The sequence below is a fragment of the Lithobates pipiens genome, unplaced genomic scaffold, assembly GCF_037356315.1.
Source record: "Lithobates pipiens isolate NorthernLeopardFrog02 unplaced genomic scaffold, aLitPip1_a1.2 Scaffold_16, whole genome shotgun sequence".
In the NCBI taxonomy this organism is placed as follows: Eukaryota; Metazoa; Chordata; class Amphibia; order Anura; family Ranidae; genus Lithobates; species Lithobates pipiens.
Window position 1 is genome coordinate 133,565,759 of NW_027507748.1, and position 18,361 is coordinate 133,584,119.

The following is an 18,361-nucleotide window of genomic DNA, read 5'->3' on the forward strand; positions in this document are numbered from 1 at the left end:
GAAGGGGTGTTAACATTCCTTCTAATAGAAATAAAAAAAGTGATCCATTTTTTTTTTAAAGGGACAGTGTAAAAATAAAAAATGTAAATAAATAAGATTTTTTTTTTAAAGCTCCCTATCCCTCCGTGCTCACGTGCATAAGAGAATGAATACGTAAATCGCACCCGCATATGTAAATGGTATTCAAACCACACATGTGAGATATCGCAGCGATCGTTGGAGCGAGAGCAATATTTCTAGCAAAAGATCTCCTCTATAACTCAAAACTGTTAACCTGTAGAAATTTTTAAATGTCGCCTATGGGGATTTTTAATGGTCAAAGTTTGTCGCCATTCCTCGAGTGGGCAAATTTAGAACTATGACATGTTGGGTATCAATTTACTTGGTGTATAGTGATAATCAAAGTTTGGTGTTGTGCTCCAAAACTAAATAAATATAAAGTGCTAAAATAGAGTAATTATAATATAAAATGAATCAAGGCACTTGAAAGTGATTGGTGCAGTAATGGTAGGTAGATACAGTATATTACAATCAAACATGTAAATAAATAAATTAATTAATTGAGTTCATTAAAGTCCATATGGTAAAATAAAGTGCAAATAATGGAACAAAAAACTATTTCTACAAAATAGTATGATGCAAATATGGTGATAAAGTGCTATGTAGCATGAATAAGTGATATTGGTGACTTGAGTGAAGTTTTGAAATCTTCAGTGACTTCAGTGAGTGGAATCTTCAGTGTATGTTACACCCGTAGGTGTGCTAACTTCTTACCTCACTGTTGTAAGGTAATCAGCGTGTCAGAGTATCAAAACTGGATGATCCCTCAAAGAGTGGAAGTTTTCAAACTATGGCCCTCCAGTTTTTCCAGAACTACAATTCCCATCATGCCTAGTCATGTCTGTGAATGTCAGAGTTTTACAATGCCTCATGGGATGTGTAGTTCCGCAACAGCTGGAGGCCTGTAGTTTGAGGATCCCTGATCTATAGCCTAGTGTCTGCTTCCTCTAACATCCCATCTCCTGGGGCTAGGTCAGTCAGTGCGGGTCCGCTCAGGAAAAAAAATCGGGTATGTGTGGAAAAAATTCAGAAAGGAAGGAACCTCTATAGTGTAGTAGGTTTAGACTATTTATTTACACAGATTGAAACAGATTAAAACATGCACAAAGTAAAATGAGCACTGAGCTCGTGGGCAGACTTCACTTCCGGGTACCGTGTATCTGACGTGGGTCGTCATCATCATGTGACTTCATCGGAGATAAGTTGTAGGTAACGGAAGTGTCTTTAAATAGCTAATGATAAAGTGTTGGCCGGCCATTTTGTCGTGGGTCGTTCATTGATAATATAGGAGCGGTCATTTTCTATATGATTTTCTTATGAGGCAACGATTTTGTAATGGTTTATTGAGGACAATAAGCGAAATGGATCATTTAAAAAACATCAGGAAAATGAATGAGACGATGTAAACATACTGGGCATTCTATAAAAACGAATACATCAGTGAGCAAACTAAATGGTTGCTCGAAAGGGCATCACAGTGGCCAGAACTACAAATATAAGATAGCGCTGTTTTCAATTAAGTTTAAAATGTGGATAAACATGCTATACTCCTTAGTAGCGTGAGAATACCCACTTTACCATTCCCAATTTACTTGGTGTAGCATTATCCTTCACAATATAGAAAAAAATTGGGCTAACTTTACTGACTTCTTATTTTTTTATTCAAAAAAGTGTATTTTTTTCCAAAAAAATGCATCTATAAGACTGCTGTGACAATAGAGTATAGCAATGACCACCATTTTATTCTCTAGTGTCTCTGCTAATTTATATATATATATATATATATATATATATATATATATATTGTAGACATGTCACTGGAGAAGTGATCGAGGGGGTGTACATCTCACCTAGGTTGCTACACAGTGTGAGATGGTAAATCCAGGATGGATCAGTTTCTCAGCAGCGATATGCTGCTGAGTTGTTATTTAATTTTGCCGGGCCTGGGTTTATATGGAATGGCAGGTAGGTTTGGTAGAGGGACCTGTCATTCCACATCCCCCGATCCAGTTCTGGGTTTGGGATCAGGTGAGCTTGGATCCTAATTAGCCTGGGAAGCTAAAGGCTCTGTAGGGTCTGCAGGTGATTGCTTCTCAGCCAGGGAATGAACAATCTGTGTGTTGAAGGAAGCTGCAAGCACAGCCACTGCTGGAGCTAAAACTCACCCTGCGATATCCAGGCGAAAGACGCTGTGTTTGTAAGTGTCAGATAGGTGAGCAGAACCTGTTAGTAAGCGCCCAGCCGGGCTAGGACTTTTATTTTTGTTGTACTTAGAAAGCACGGTGTTGCTGTATATTTTGTTTGCTGGACTGTTTGTACCACGAATAAACGCCAAGATCTGCTTTATCAAATTCCAAGTCTGCTGTGAACTGTGTCCAAACACACCCTACCCCGGGAAGATCCCTTACAATTGGTGGAGGTAGCGGGCAACGCGGTTGCTAGGGGCAACGGTGTGGACAGACTTGGCTACAGCTGCTGATGTCCTGGGTGAAAGCTGCAACTACACTCCAAAAACAGTCCAGCAACATGGAGGAGATGCTGAAGCAGTTTATGCAAGTGAGTTTGCAACAACAGCAGGCTCAGACAGAGGCCAATAGACGACATGAACAGTCCATGGCTGAACAACAGCAGATGATGGCTGCACAACAGCAGGCGCAGACAGAGGCCAATAGACGACATGAACAGTCCATGGCTGCACAACAGCAGATGATGGCTGCACAACAGCGGATGCATAAGGAAGAGTTGCAAGCTTTGCGCCAAAGCCAACAACAACTTATCGAGCACCTGATAGTAAATCGAGAGGCGCCTGTGGTTGCTAATCCACCCACAATGGAGGGAGCCGCTCCAGAGATTTTTTCTGGGAGAAGGACTGTGCAGAAAGCGCTGCAAAAGATGACTGCTGAGGACGATGTTGAGGCCTATCTAACAGTATTTGAGCGCGTGGCTGAGCGAGAGAAGTTACCAGCCGCTGAGTGGGCAGAGGTAATTGCGCCCTATTTAACAGGTGAACCTCAAAAGGCCTACTATGACCTCAGTGAGCAAGAGGTTAAGGACTATACTCGGCTAAAAGAGGAGATGCTTGCCCGACTAGGAGTTACTACTGCAGTCCGTGCCCGGAGGGTACGCAACTGGAGCTACAGTCTGGACAAATCAGCGAGGTCCCAGATGTATGACCTAATCCATTTGGCAAGAAAGTGGTTGGAGCCAGACACTTCTACTCCTGCACAAATCCTAGAGAAGGTCGTGATGGATCGCTACCTCCGAGCCCTTCCTACTGACTTGCAACGCTGGGTGGGACAAGGTGATCCTAAGAATGCAAACGAACTTGTCAACCTTGTGGAGAGGTTCCAGGCGACTGAGGACTACCTCCGTGATGTTCCTGCAGCATCTTCACCTCCCCGGAGCGCCAGATCTGTGCCGTCAGCTGGTAAGAGACTTCCATCTATTGGGGGAGTGTGGAGGGGTGCTGATGGGGGGAAAAGGGCTCAAGTGGTGTCTCAGGGACAAAAGACTGGTGATGGTCCCGGGTGGCTAAGGGGCTCTGAAAAGGACTCCTTGCCAAAGAGACCAGGCCCTATCCAGTGTTGGAGATGCCATGAGGCGGGACACGTGTCGGCCCATTGCCCTCTTACCTCTGAACCCATGGAATGTGACGCTAGCAGGCGTCAGTCGCTATTTGCGGAACCATCTTGTGCTGCAGTTCCTGGACTAGAGACTGAACCGCAAATCTGCAACATCACAATCAATGACTTTCCTGTTAAAGCGTTAATGGACTCAGGAAGCCTTGTAACCTTGGTGCATGCTAGCCTGGTGACTGGGGACTTAGAGTCTAAAAAGCATATGAGTGTTGTGTGCATACATGGTGATACAAAAGTGTACCCTATAGTGCTGGCTAAAGTCGGGACTGAACAAGGCACCGTACAATATGAAGTGGGTGTGGTTAAAAACCTCATGCATAATGTAATATTGGGGCGCGATTTTCCATTATTCTGGGCTCTTTGGGAAAAAATAAAAATCCCCAAAAGGAGTGAGGATACCTCTAAGGGGGTTGCCTTGTCCACTGTGAATGATAAAAATGTGCAGGATGAAAATGATTGTTTTCCTTTGCAGGTCCTGGCTGGGGAGGAGGAGGCTCCTCCCACTGAGCAAAATATACTAGACTTAGAGGTGTCTAGCGATAATTTTGGGACTGCACAATTACAGGACCCCACTCTCAAAAATGCGAGAGAGCAGGTTGCTGTTATGAACGGGGTACCTCAGGAACCAGATGCTGAAAAAAGATTTCCACATTTTTCGGTGACTAATGATCTTTTCTATAGAGTCAATAAGGTTAAAGATGAGATTGTGGAACAGCTTCTGGTACCTAAGCCGTACCGGCGTCAGGTGCTTGACATGGCACATAACCATGTTCTTGGGGGACACTTGGGGACTGACAAAACGCGAGAGAGGGTTCTCCAGAGGTTTTTTTGGCCGGCCATATATGATGACATTAAAAAATACTGTGAGTCGTGCCCCACATGTCAGGTTAGTGCCCCAGTGTCACATTTTCGCAGTCCTTTGGTTTCGCTCCCTATTATAGAGGTGCCTTTTGAGCGTATTGCCATGGATTTAGTGGGTCCCATTGTAAAGTCAGCTAGAGGACACCAGTATATTTTGGTAGTCCTGGATTATGCGACCCGCTATCCTGAGGCTGTACCCTTAAGAAACACTGCATCTAAAACAATTGCACGTGAGTTGTTTTATATGTTCTCTAGGACTGGGATCCCCAAAGAAATCCTAACTGACCAAGGTACGCCATTTATGTCGAAAGTAATGAAGGAATTATGCAGACTATTTAAAATCTCACACATCCGTACCTCTGTGTACCACCCCCAGACGGACGGATTGGTGGAGAGATTTAATAAAACTTTGAAACATATGTTGAAGAAAGTGGTGGCAAAAGATGGTCGTGACTGGGATCATTTATTACCCTACCTCATGTTTGCTATTAGGGAGGTGCCCCAAGCGTCCACAGGGTTCTCACCATTCGAGTTGGTCTATGGTCATCACCCTAGGGGTCTACTAGACATTGCAAAAGAGACATGGGAGAATGAGTCCACCCCATACAAGAGTGTTATTGAGCATGTAGCACAAATGCAGGACCGTATAGCCACTGTAATGCCCCTGGTAAGGGAACACCTCCAGAGAGCTCAAGAGGCCCAAAGTAGAATTTACAACCGGTCCGCAAGAATCAGGACATTCAACCCAGGCGATAGGGTCCTTATACTAGTCCCCACTGTTGAGAGTAAATTCTTAGCGAAGTGGCAAGGTCCTTATGAAATTGTTGAAAAGATCAGTGAGGTGAACTACAAGGTGCACCAACCAGGTAGAAGGAAGCCTTTCCAAGTTTATCACATAAACTTGATCAAGCCCTGGAAAGACAGGGAATCCTTGGGGGCGACAAATACTGTTAATAATTTGTCACAACCAATCCCTCCAGTCAAGGTAGGTGATACTCTATCAGTGTCACAGAAACAGGAGGCTCAGGAATTTTTACAGAAAAACAAAAACAAGTTCTCTGACCTCCCAGGGCGTACACACCTCATCCATCATCACATTGAAACTGAGCCTAGAAGCAGAGTAAACCTTAAGCCCTATAGGATACCCGAGGCACGTAGGGAAGCCGTATCTGCCGAGGTAAAACGTATGCTTGCTCTGGGGGTAATTGAGGCAATACAGAATTGGCCTAGACCCCTGACAAGGAAACAGGTTAGAGCTTTCCTGGGTATTACGGGTTATTACCGTAGATTTGTGCCGAACTTTGCCTCAGTTGCTGCTCCGCTAACTGACTTGACAAAGGGCGGAAAGACAGCAATGGTCACGTGGACCCCAGAGGCCGAGGAGGCTTTCCAAAGCCTTAAGTCTGCCTTGTGCCAACCACCTGTGTTAGTCACCCCCGATTTCAGGCGAGAATTTCTGGTCCAGACAGATGCCTCTAGCACAGGCTTAGGTGCACTACTCTCACAAGTAGTGAATGGTGAGGAGCATCCGGTGACGTACTTGAGTAGAAAACTAACCCCGGCCGAGAAAAATTATGCCATTGTGGAGCGAGAATGTTTGGCAGTGAAGTGGGCCCTAGAATCTTTAAAGTATTACTTGCTAGGCAGGAAATTCAAGTTGGTGACAGACCATGCCCCCCTAACATGGATGAAGTTAAACAAGGAGAGAAATGCAAGAGTGACTAGATGGTTTCTCTCCCTACAAAACTTTAATTTCACTGTGGAACACAGGCCAGGGAAATTACAGGCAAATGCTGACGCATTGTCAAGGGTAAGTTGTCTGTGGGGACAAAAGGCTCAGCCCTCCGGTCTGAAAAAGAGGGGGGGGATATGTAGACATGTCACTGGAGAAGTGATCGAGGGGGTGTACATCTCACCTAGGTTGCTACACAGTGTGAGATGGTAAATCCAGGATGGATCAGTTTCTCAGCAGCGATATGCTGCTGAGTTGTTATTTAATTTTGCCGGGCCTGGGTTTATATGGAATGGCAGGTAGGTTTGGTAGAGGGACCTGTCATTCCACATCCCCCGATCCAGTTCTGGGTTTGGGATCAGGTGAGCTTGGATCCTAATTAGCCTGGGAAGCTAAAGGCTCTGTAGGGTCTGCAGGTGATTGCTTCTCAGCCAGGGAATGAACAATCTGTGTGTTGAAGGAAGCTGCAAGCACAGCCACTGCTGGAGCTAAAACTCACCCTGCGATATCCAGGCGAAAGACGCTGTGTTTGTAAGTGTCAGATAGGTGAGCAGAACCTGTTAGTAAGCGCCCAGCCGGGCTAGGACTTTTATTTTTGTTGTACTTAGAAAGCACGGTGTTGCTGTATATTTTGTTTGCTGGACTGTTTGTACCACGAATAAACGCCAAGATCTGCTTTATCAAATTCCAAGTCTGCTGTGAACTGTGTCCAAACACACCCTACCCCGGGAAGATCCCTTACAATATATATATATATATATATATATATTAACATTTGGGGGTTCTAAGTAATCTAGCAAAACAAAAAGATTTTAACTTGTAATCACCAATAGGGATGAGCTCAGGCGTGTTTGCATTGAACACGTGCAGAGCCCGCCAGGAAGTGAGCGCAGCGCTGCGCTAATCACAGGCAGTGAGACATTGCCCCGATGCGTGGCTGCAGAGATTGGGCAATGTCTCAGTGCCTGTGATTAGCGCAGCGCTGCGCTCACTTCCTGGCGGGCTCTGCACGTGTTCCATGCGAACACGCCTGAGCTCATCCCTAATCACCAAGAGTAAAAAATAGGCTTGGTACTTAAGTGGTGACAGTAACGCAGTGGCGCATTGCAAAAAATGGCCTGGTCATGAAAGGCCAACTGCCACGGATTGCCCGGGATAGTCATTTTTTGGCCTCTGTTCCACCATTGCTCAGTCCCAGCCTGTGTCCCAGAATCTGAGATCAGGGCTGGGTGTAGGCCTGGCTTCCCTCTAGACGTGCATTTCTCCCTTCCTGCCACTGGGTGCTGCTTGTATATGCAGGTGAATTGGAATGTGATTTTGGAGCATTCCCAGTTTGCTCTACCCGAGGCTGACTTTTCTTCATGTCCTACACCTCAAGGTATGCCACTGTTTGCTAATGTATATTGCAAATAGAAGTTTTCAGTAGATTGTGCCAAAAGTCTTTATCTACTTCCCACCCGGCCAATGTATATATACATTGGCCGGGTGGGAGCTCTCTCCTTCTGACTGGACGTTCAGGAACGTCCTTCAGAAGGAGGGGGATCGCGCACGCGTGTGCCCGCACACACGCAATTCCGATGTGCTCGTGTCACCTGGACACAGCGCATCTCGGATCGGAAGGATGGCTCTGTGATTGGCCCTCCTGATCACATGACGGCTGTGTCCAATCACGGCCATCATGTGATGTAAACAAACAGCCGGTTGCTAGGCAATCGCTCTCCTCACACGGAAGTCGTCACTGAGGAGAGGAGAGCAGAACGCTGCACCCGGCTGGTGATCAGTGAGTATGAGCAGTTTTTTACAGCTCTTTACGCACTGATCACCAGTCTAGTGTAAAACACACATGTCCCCAAAACACACATGTCCCCAAACGTGTCCCAGTGATTATCTGCACACATATGTCCGTGATCACCTGCGCACATCTGTACATGATCATTTGCGTACATATGTCCGTGATCACACAAACCAATTATTATACACTTAACAGAATTTTTTTTACCAAAAACATGTAGCAGAATACATTTTGGTTTAAATTTATGACAAAATTCACACTGGGGCGGTGCGGGTGTCGGCGGTAAAGCGCCAATATTTTTAGCGGCGCTTCACCGTAGTTTTAAAACCACCCCGCTAGCGGCCGAAAAAGGGTTCAAACCACACGCAAAGCGCCGCTGCAGCGGCGCTTTTCCGGCAGTATAGCCACGCTGCCCCATTGATTTGGGTAGGAGCGGTTTAGGTGCAGTGAATACACCGCTCCAAAGATGCGGCTAGCAGGACTTTTTTCACCGTCCTGCCAGTGCACCGCTCCAGTATGAAAGCCCTCCGGCTTTCACACTGGAGTGAAAGGGGCCGGTTTTTTCAAGCGCTACACAGGCGCAATTTTTAGCGCTGTAACGCCTGAAAACTGCCTACGTGTGAAAGGGGCCTTAAAATAGAAAGAAGAAAATATATATTTTTTTTCCAAATTTCTGCTCTTTTTCGCTTATATCGTAAAAAATAAAAAAACCGAGTCGTGAATAAATACCACCAAAATAAAGCTCTATTTGTGCAAACAAAATGATAAAAATGTCATTTGGGTACAGCGTAGCATGACCGCGCAATTGTCATTGAAAGTGCGAGAGCGCTGAAAGCTGAAAATTGGTCTGGGGAGGAAGGGGGCGAAAGGAAGGGGGCGAAAGTGCCCAGTATTGTAGTGGTTAAAGTATTTGATATTACAATAGCAGTCCTAGCGGATTCCTCTGTGAAGAGCTGATTGCTGGGGATATGGCAGGAGAACTTGCCATAATATGAAATTATACATTTTATTGCAAATTTAACTTGACATTTCCATGTTCCAGCCCTTAGTTTTACACTCTCCCTTCTCTCTGATGCAGACAGTACTCATTAAAAAAACATTTAGTGTGCTTTCACGCTGAGGCATTATGGGCGTCGGCGGTAAAGCGCCGCTATTTTTAGCGGTGGTTTAACATCATTTTATTCGGCCACTAGCGGTGGTTTAACATAATTTTATTCGGCCCTGCTAGCGGCCGAAAAAGCAGCAACACTTTGCTGGTGGTTTGGCGGTGATTTGCCAGGGCTGCCCATTGATTTCAATAGGCAGGGGCGCTCCTACAGCACTGCAAAGATGGACTTTTTTTTACTGTCCTGCAAATGAACCGCTCCACTGTGAAAGCCCTCGGGCCTTCCCACTGGAGTGACAGGAGAGGCTCTTTACAGGCACTATTTTTAGCTCTATAATTCCTGTAAAGCGCCTCAGTGTGAAAGCAGCCTTACTAGTAAAACAGAAAAATAAGAGACACAGAATGCCTATGTATGTCAACAACGTCAAACTTTAATTGGTAAATTAATCGGCGCATCTCCTCCTGAATTGAGTTTTTGGAGGGGTTGGGATGTCTGTGTTAGTATTATGCAACAAAATGCGAATGATAAGTCGTGTGATTATCTGATCGTGTGTATGAGGCATTAGTTAATGTGTCTCTTGTAAATTCTAGTGAGTGCCTTAATTCTGCATCTAAATAAATAATGATTTATTTTATTTTTAATATAATTATTTTTTCTTTGCATGTAATAAATATTGCAGCAGAAGACAAGCTTGTCATTACTTAGAAAACAATCTTGGTTAAATTGGATATAAGGAATAATAAAAATGTAAAGTGGTGCAATGTTCGGACCATAAAAATTGGACTAGGTTGTAATTTGAGGGGTTAAATAGCTTGTAGTGACCTTAGCACAGATTTTTTTATGAACATACAGTACTTTGGCAGTATGTTTGCAGTTAAACTTCCTATGGCGGTGACATGCCCCTCCTTGCTGCTTTCAAAGCAAAGAAACGAAAGTAAAAGTGACTTAGTGAATGAAGGACTGAGGCAGCATTTTAAGGCACTATAATGCGGAGCAAGCTAACTCTAACTATTCTTCTTTGTGTGCTTCTAACATCAGGTAAGTAGCTGTGTCACAATAGGTGGCCGTATAGAGGACTCACATGTGCAATGATAACAGCTGGCCAGACTGAAGTGCCTGCAGAAATATATGTAGAACATTTTTATCAATCAGCTCAGTACATGGCACACTTGCCTTGCAGCACCGGAATCCTTTGTTTGATCACCAATCAGTACACAGGTGTTGATTAACCACTTACAGACCGGACCATTTTGCTGGTCAAACACCAGACCACATTTTGCGATTCGGCACTGCGTCGCTGACAATTGCGCGGTCGTGCGACGTGGCTCCCAAACAAAATTGACGTCCTTTTTTTCCCACAAATAGAGCTTTCTTTTGGTGGTATTTGATCACCCCTGCGGTTTTTATTTTTTGCGCTTTAAACAAAAATAGAGCGACAATTTTGAAAAAAAAACATTATTTTTTACTTTTTGTTATAATAAATATCCCCCTCAGTTTAGGCCGATACGTATTCTTCTACATATTTTTGGTAAAAAAAAAAATAAAAAAAAATCGCAATAAGCGATTATTGATTGGTTTGCGCAAAAGTTATAGCATTTACAAAATAGGGATAGCTTTATAGCATTTTTATTAATAATTTTTTATTATTTTTTTTTTTACTAGTAATGGCGGCGATCAGCGATTTTTATTGTGACTGCGACATTGTGGGGGACCCATCGGACATTTTTGACACATTTTTGGGACCATTGTCATTTATACAGTAATCACTGCTAAATAAATGCAGTGATTCCTGTGTAAATGACACTGGCAGTGAAGGGGTTAACCAGTGGGTGGCAGTGTAGGGGTTAAGTGTTCCTAGGGGTGTGTTACTAACTGTGGGGGGGTTGGGCTTTCATTTAGTGAACACTGATCTCTGCTCCAATCACATGGAGCAGAGATCAGCGTCACTAGTTGCTAGGCAGAATTGAGAAATGCTGTTTACACGGCATTTCCTCCATTCAGCCGTCCCGTGAGACGATCGCGGGTATGCCCGCGGCGATCGAGTCCGCAGGTCCCGCGACCGGACTCACGGGGGTCCCGACCAGCGCGGGAGCGCGCCGCCGGCGGCGCACTCCCGATGGCAGGGCGGCATTGAAGATTGGACGTACCTGTACGCCAATATGCCTGCCCGTGCCATTCTGTCGACGTACATCGTTGTGCGCTGGTCGGGAACCGGTTAATAAGGCTCGTGCACACTATAAAAAAAAATCGGGAGAACATTTTTGTCCAAGGAACAATTGTACCATTCGGACAAACTCCCACATTTTTGTCGTAGGAAAATAACGAACAATTTTTGTTTAATCACTTCAGCCCGGAAGGATTTACCCCCTTCCTGGCCAGAGCATTTTTTTTACAATTCGGCACTGCATCACTTTAGCTGACAATTGCATGGTCGTGCAACATTGTACCAAAACAAATTTTTTTGCGCTATAAACAAAAAAAGAACGACAATTTTGAAAAAAAAACAATATTTTTTTCATTTTGCTATAATAAATATGCTCATAAAAATGAATAGAAAAACAAATTTCTTCATTAGTTTAGGCCAATATCTATTCTTCTACATATTTTTGGTAAAAAAAAAAAATCGCAATAAGCGTATATTAAGCGTATTATTATTGGTTTGTGCAAATGTTATAGCGTCTACAAAATAGGGGATAGATTTATAGCATTTTTTTTTTTTTTTACTAGTAATGGCGGTGATCAGAGATTTTTATTGTGACTGCGACGGACAGATCAGACACTTTTGACACTTTTTTGGGACCAGTAACATTTATACAGCGATCAGAGCTAAAAATAGCCACTGATTACTGTATAAATGTCACTGGAGGGAAGGTGTTAACACTAGGGGGCGATCAAGCAGTTAACTGTGTTCCCTAGGTGTCTTCTAACTGTGGGGGGGTGGGACTGACTAGGGGAGGAGACCAATCAGTGTTCCTACTTAGTAGGTGCATACGATCTGTCTCCTCTCCCCTGAGAGAACTGGGATTTTTGTGTTTACACACACAGATCCCGGTTCTCGCTCTGTGGCGAGCTATCATGGGTGCTTGGCAGTCATCATGCCTGCCGGGCACATGTATCGGCTCCGGGGACACGCTGCAGGCGCAAGGGGGCGCAGGGGAGTGCAGGGGGCGCAGGGGAGCCAACCTGTCACAGTAACTGCAGCAGCTGGTTGGGAAGGGGTTAAAGTGTATTTCCACTTTTGCAGCTAAATTAGGATAGTACCTACTTATGTGTTCCCATTCACATAACTAGAAAAATATGTTTAAAAATTGCTGCATACCTTTTTACTTGCTTACAAATCCTTTGGAGTTTTTCTCTTCTATGTAATGTTATGGAGGGTACTGTGATATTACGGTTACTACTATATTTAACCCTGTCTGTACTGTGCTGGCAGATTTCATTATCAGTTGTAAACAAGATGTGCACATTGACTGTTCCAACAAAGGGTTAAAGATCTCAAGGCTTGTGTAATTAATTTTAAACAAATCTGTTCCCTAATTGCACATTGCCAGCTATTCTAAACAATGTAAGATTCCTATAGAGTTCTATGTACAAACCAAAATGTTTTTTTTTTTTTTGTTTTTTAGGTATGCTGTGTGAATGTTGAAACAAAACATACCTATATTGGGGGTTTCTCAAATTGACTCCACTTACCTGTCTGTTTGCTCTGTATCTGTTGCACTATTCCTCCACTGCATTTGCTGGGTACCACATCACATATCTAAGGTCTATAAAAAAAAATAAAGATCCAGGTCAAGACATGATCTTGAATATTGTCAAGATCAGTGCCACAGTCATGATCAAAGCTCAGGGTTAGTGTTTTAGGTAGGTAATTAGGTAGTGCAATTATAAGTGTCCAGGGGGTTGATTTACTAAACCTGAAGAGTGCAAAATCTGCACTGTAGCCGATCAGCTTCTAATTTTAGCTTGTTCAAATAAGCTTTGATAAAAAATCTGGAAGCTGGAAGGAGCATGCCTGAAGCCTTCCAGGCTGGTCCATGCCTGAATAACACTACGCTCCACAGAGGTTTACACAGCTGCCTACAGCACCTGCCAAGCTGCTCTGTCAGCTCCTGACGCCTTGTAAGGACCCACGGCCCATCCTGGCATGGGCACGATGGTAACTGGGGGTTCCAAGCACAAGATTAAAAGCAAAAATATTCGGGAGGTCCTTCCCCACACGACCAAATAACTGATCACCTCACAAAGGAGACCCAGGAATTGGGTCAGTGCACTTCTAATCTGGAACATGATGTCGATGAACTCGAGGCCCTTCTCGGCAACCATTCAAATGAGCTGGAAGCCCTCTGTGAGGAGACCCTTGCGTTACAATCGCAACTGGAAGATTATGAAAATAGAGCTCGCCGCTCCAACCTCCGTATCTGGGGGATTTCTGAGTCAGTGGTGATGCTGCAATCCACAAATACTGCCTTATTTCTGGAGCCATCACCTTCCATCCCCATTGAGTGACTTGAAATGGATCGGATACATAGAGCTCTCACCCAGCGCAAGCCAGATAGGCCTCCGTATGTCGCTGCATTTTTATCGCATTAAGGAGCAACTGCTCACTGCCGCACGACAGAGTGAATCTCTCTCTTTTCAAGACCATGAATACCAGATATGCACTCATGACACACCTGCTGGTCCTACAGTGGCATCACATAACCTATACATGGGGGTTTCCTTTCACCCTTTGCTTCACCCACTAAGGCCGCATATTCTCCTGCAGAACTTCAGAAGAACTTCAATCCTTGCTTCAAAATCTGCATCTGGCCTCACCACTGCCCCTCGGCTGAACAGCGTCAATGACGACAATCCGCATCCTGCTCTCCTCAGAAAGCACCCATATCCGCAGCAGGACATCGTGGATCCTCCAAGCATAGCAGGTTCGTGTCCCCAACACTCTCTCCATCTGAATGAAATGATGCCAGCACTTACCTACCTGGATTCCTCCTTCCCCCTGGGTGAACTCACCTTTGATCGTGTTCTCTTTCATTCCTCTGTTTATTAGGGTTATTGCCTCACTAGTTGGAAATTATGCTCCTTTCTTGACTGATGGGACATCTATTTGTTTTCTCCTAAAATGGGCCCCAGGCCTGGTCTCACTGCTCTTCATTATGGTGAGTGGTGATCACCTAGTTCTCAGAGTGGTATGTTGTTTTAACGATAACTGAGGCCATTCTATATTGAAGCAGGCTCCATTTGAAAATGTTATATTATTTCTCGCAGATACCTCATTATTTCTGCCTTGCCTCCCTGGCCACATTAGGCTTCCCCACCCAACCCTTTCTATTTCTGAAACCATTTTTTCTCAGAGAACTCATACATTTTGAAAGTTCATTAAATAATATGGGCATAAGTACGAGGTTTTGCCGGGTACTAAATGATACGGCTTACATCTTATTGTACACCTGGCAAAGCAGACATATTGCTTGAACCAGGCATCACCTTTTCGACCTACCTAGGTGACATTCCACTCCAATTTACTTTGGAGCTGGCCACCGCACATCGCTGGGTTTATCCCTGCATTACTTACATTATTATTATTTTTAACCATTTATATAGCACCCACAGTTTACGCAGTGCTTTACAATGTATAGGGGAGACAACACAATTATAGTACAATACAAAAGGTACAGGAGGGCCCTGCTCATAGAGCTTACATTCTAAAGGGAGGGAGTGGTGGTACAAAAGGTAATAGCTGCAGAGAATGATTTGATGGGGGCGGCTCGGGGACAGTTAGGTGGGTGTGGGATAGGCTTCCCTGAATAAATGAGTTTTCAGGGAACTCTTAAAGGTGGACAGGGTAGGGGCTGAGCGTACAGACTGGGGCAGGTTGCACTTACATGCACCACATTGTGGCTCCTTCTCCCCTTCATCTTCTAATTCACAGCCCCTCCCTCCACACCTTATTGTCCCTAGTTTTTCACAACATCAGGCCTCAGGGACACTGGTATTCACCCCTTTTTTGTGAACCTTGTGTCAGGTACTCACCAAAGCCGAAGTGCTGAGAGCGGCTTCCCTTGCAGCTGGGTGCACAGTACCCCTGAGGGTGGAACAGTGGGTACAGGGCACGGAGAGGCACGGGTTGCCAGCAGGTGACTTGTATGCAGCAGGTCTTCCGAAGGAAGAGATGCCCGTGCAGAAGATCTTGGAACTGGTAGAAGTAAACGCCTGCCAGGGGTTCCAACACCTGGAGTGAAGGCCGAGGGTCAAACACAGGTACAGTCCGTGAGACAGAGGATATTCCAGAGACAGGCCGATGGTCAAACACAGGTACAGTCCGTGAGATAAAGGATATTCCAGAGGCAGGCCGAGGGTCAAGCACAGGTATCAGTCCGTGAGCCAGCAAGGCTAAGTGCAGAAAGTCAGTTTAAACAAGCCAGAGGTCAGATCAGGAGAGAATCAGAGTGGTCTTCAAACAAGCCGGGTCACAACAGGAAGTGGTCAACAGGAAACAGGAAACAGGAACACAGGTCAGCTGAGGAGACAAACCAGCAAATACACAGAGCACATTGATGCCTTTTATAGGACTGTCAGGCCAATCAGGTAAGGCCCATAGCCGTGTGCATAGGTTTGCACATGCGTGTACGACATTGTATCGTACGACGCATATGCATGCGTCGTTGTGCAGCTCTTCCCCGCAGGTGCACGGGGAAGTGCCGACGTTGAAGTCTGGTGATTCTCTGACAGTGCCCCCCCCCCCAAGGGGCAGCCTCCGGATGCCCAATCTGGCTGGTAGCTTGGGGTGTCTCCGGTAGAACTCCCGTATCAGGCGAGGAGCGTGGATGTTACTGGAGGGTTCCCACGAACTGTCTTCAGGGGGATACCCTTTCCATTTTACCAGGTATTGGGTCTGTCTTCCCCTTCTTCGACAGTCCATTATGGCTTCCACCTCGAATTCTTCCTCACCTTCGACTTTGACGGGTGGAGGTGGTGCCACTTGTCTTCCGGTGAAGGAGCTTGGAATCACTGGCTTTAAAAAGGATGCATGGAACACCGGGTGAATTTTGTATGAACTAGGTAGCGCCAGTTCAAAAGCTACTGGGTTTACCACCCTTTTGATTTCAAAGGGGCCAATGAACTTGGGACCGAGCTTCCGAGACGGGTATGGCAATCTCAGGTTGGCAGAAGATAACCAAACCTTATCCCCGATCTTGAAACTTGGGCAACTCCTTCTTCCTCTATTATAGTACACCTCATAGTCTCTTTGAGCCTTCTTCATGGCCTCCTGAATCTGTAGGAAATTGTCCTGAATCGACTTTACCCGTTCTTGGACTGCAGGAGCGGAGACTTCAGGGACGGAATCTGGCAAGAAAGAAGGGTGGTAGCCATAGTTCGCCCAAAATGGAGTTTGGTTGGTAGCGGAATGTACAGAGTTATTATAGGCAAATTCCGCGCAGGGCAGGAGAGAAGACCAATCGTCTTGGGAGCAGGAGCAAAAGCAACGGAGGTATTGCTCTAACGTTTGATTTGTCCTTTCTGTTTGCCCGTTGCTTTGCGGATGGTATGCGGAAGATAGAGAGGTCTTGATCTCCAGTGCCTTGCAGAGATTCTTCCAAAATTTGGAGGTGAATTGAATTCCCCTATCAGACACGATATTGGAGGGGACACCATGTAGCCTCACAACTTCCTTGATGAAAATATTTGCTGTAGCCGCAGCAGAGGGAGTGCCACACATAGGTAGGAAGTGTGCCATCTTCGAGAGGCGATCTACCACTACTAGGATCGTGGTAGACTTTTCTGAGGATGGTAGATCCACAATAAAATCCATAGAGATCTCTCTCCAGGGACGTTCGGGAACAGGTAAGGATCTCAAAAGTCCCCATGCTTTGGTGTTAGCCCCCTTATTTCGTTGGCAGGTAATACAAGACTGGACATAGTTCCTGCAATCCTTCCTCCAACCCGGCCACCAGAAAGAACGATAGATCAGATCAGCAGTCTTCTGGACCCCAAAATGTCCTGCCATCTTATGATCGTGAAAGGTCTGCAAAATCCGGAGCCTTACAGAGGGAGGAATGAATATCTTGTTGTGTGCCCATAGTAAACCTTGTTTCTTTTCTAGGGAGGATGCTGTAGTTTCGGAAATTTGACCGGTGGCTTGTTTAATGGCTGATTCTAAGTCTGGCTGAATGATTTGGAGAAAGTTGTGTGGAGACAGAATAGTTGCAGGTTCAGATGGCTCTTCTGCTTCTGGAAACATTCGGGAGAGTGCGTCCGCTTTTCCATTTTTGGAACCGGGGCGGTAGGTGATGTGGAAATTAAACCTGGAGAAAAAGAGGGCCCAGCGTGCTTGTCGGGGTCTGAGGCGTTTGGCAGCTCTAAGGTACTCCAGGTTCCTGTGGTCTGTGAAGATCATGATGGGTTGAGACGCACCCTCCAATAGATACCTCCACTCCTCCAGGGCGAATTTTATAGCAAGAAGTTCTCGGTCCCCGACATCGTAATTCCTCTCTGGAGGACTGAGTTTCCGGGAGGCGAAGGCGACTGGGTGAAGGAGAGCCTTCGGGCCACTCCTTTGGGAAAGAATCGCCCCTGCTGCGGATTCGGAGGCGTCTACCTCCAATACATAAGAAAGACTTGGGTCGGGATGCCGGGGGATAGGTGCTGATGTGAAAAGTCTCTTTAGTTCATCAAAAGCTTCCTGAGCTTGCTGAGACCACTGGAATTTAACTTGCTGACGGGTTAGTTGAGTAATAGGGGAAATGATCGTGGAGAATCCCTGAATAAACCTGCGATAAAAGTTGGCGAAGCCAACAAATTGCTGAACAGATCTCTTGTCTGTGGGTGCTGGCCATTCTTGGATAGCTTTGACCTTCTGTGGGTCCATTGATATTCCCCCTGTGGTGATGATGAACCCGAGGAATTGGATAGTGTCTCTTTCAAACTCACATTTTCTCTCCTTTTAGGTAGAGCCCGTGCTCTCTGAGGATGAGGAGGACCTTCCTGACGTGTGTTCGGTGTGTTTCTAGTGAGTTGGAGAAAATCAAAATATCGTCAAGATACACAATTACAAAGTTGTCTAGATACTCACGGAATATATTGTTGACGAGGTGTTGGAATGTGGCCGGGGCATTGCAGAGCCCGAAGGGCATCACTAGGTATTCAAAGTGTCCGAATCTAGACCTGAAAG

The 18,361-nt window shown here is 45.4% G+C and overlaps 1 protein-coding gene across 3 annotated transcripts in view; it reads left to right on the forward strand.

The window, feature by feature from the left end:
* Positions 1-18,361, forward strand: part of LOC143982076 (tapasin-related protein-like) — a 91,118-nt gene that overhangs the window by 15,235 nt on the left and 57,522 nt on the right. The window contains exon 1 of one of the 3 annotated variants that reach the window (XM_077480472.1): positions 10,102-10,227. The exons of the other annotated variants lie outside the window; for them this stretch is intronic. Coding sequence (XP_077336598.1) covers positions 10,176-10,227 — 52 coding nt within the window. The 5' untranslated portion in view covers positions 10,102-10,175. Of the gene's footprint in view, positions 1-10,101; positions 10,228-18,361 lie in introns of those variants that run through there. 3 annotated transcript variants of the gene reach the window in all.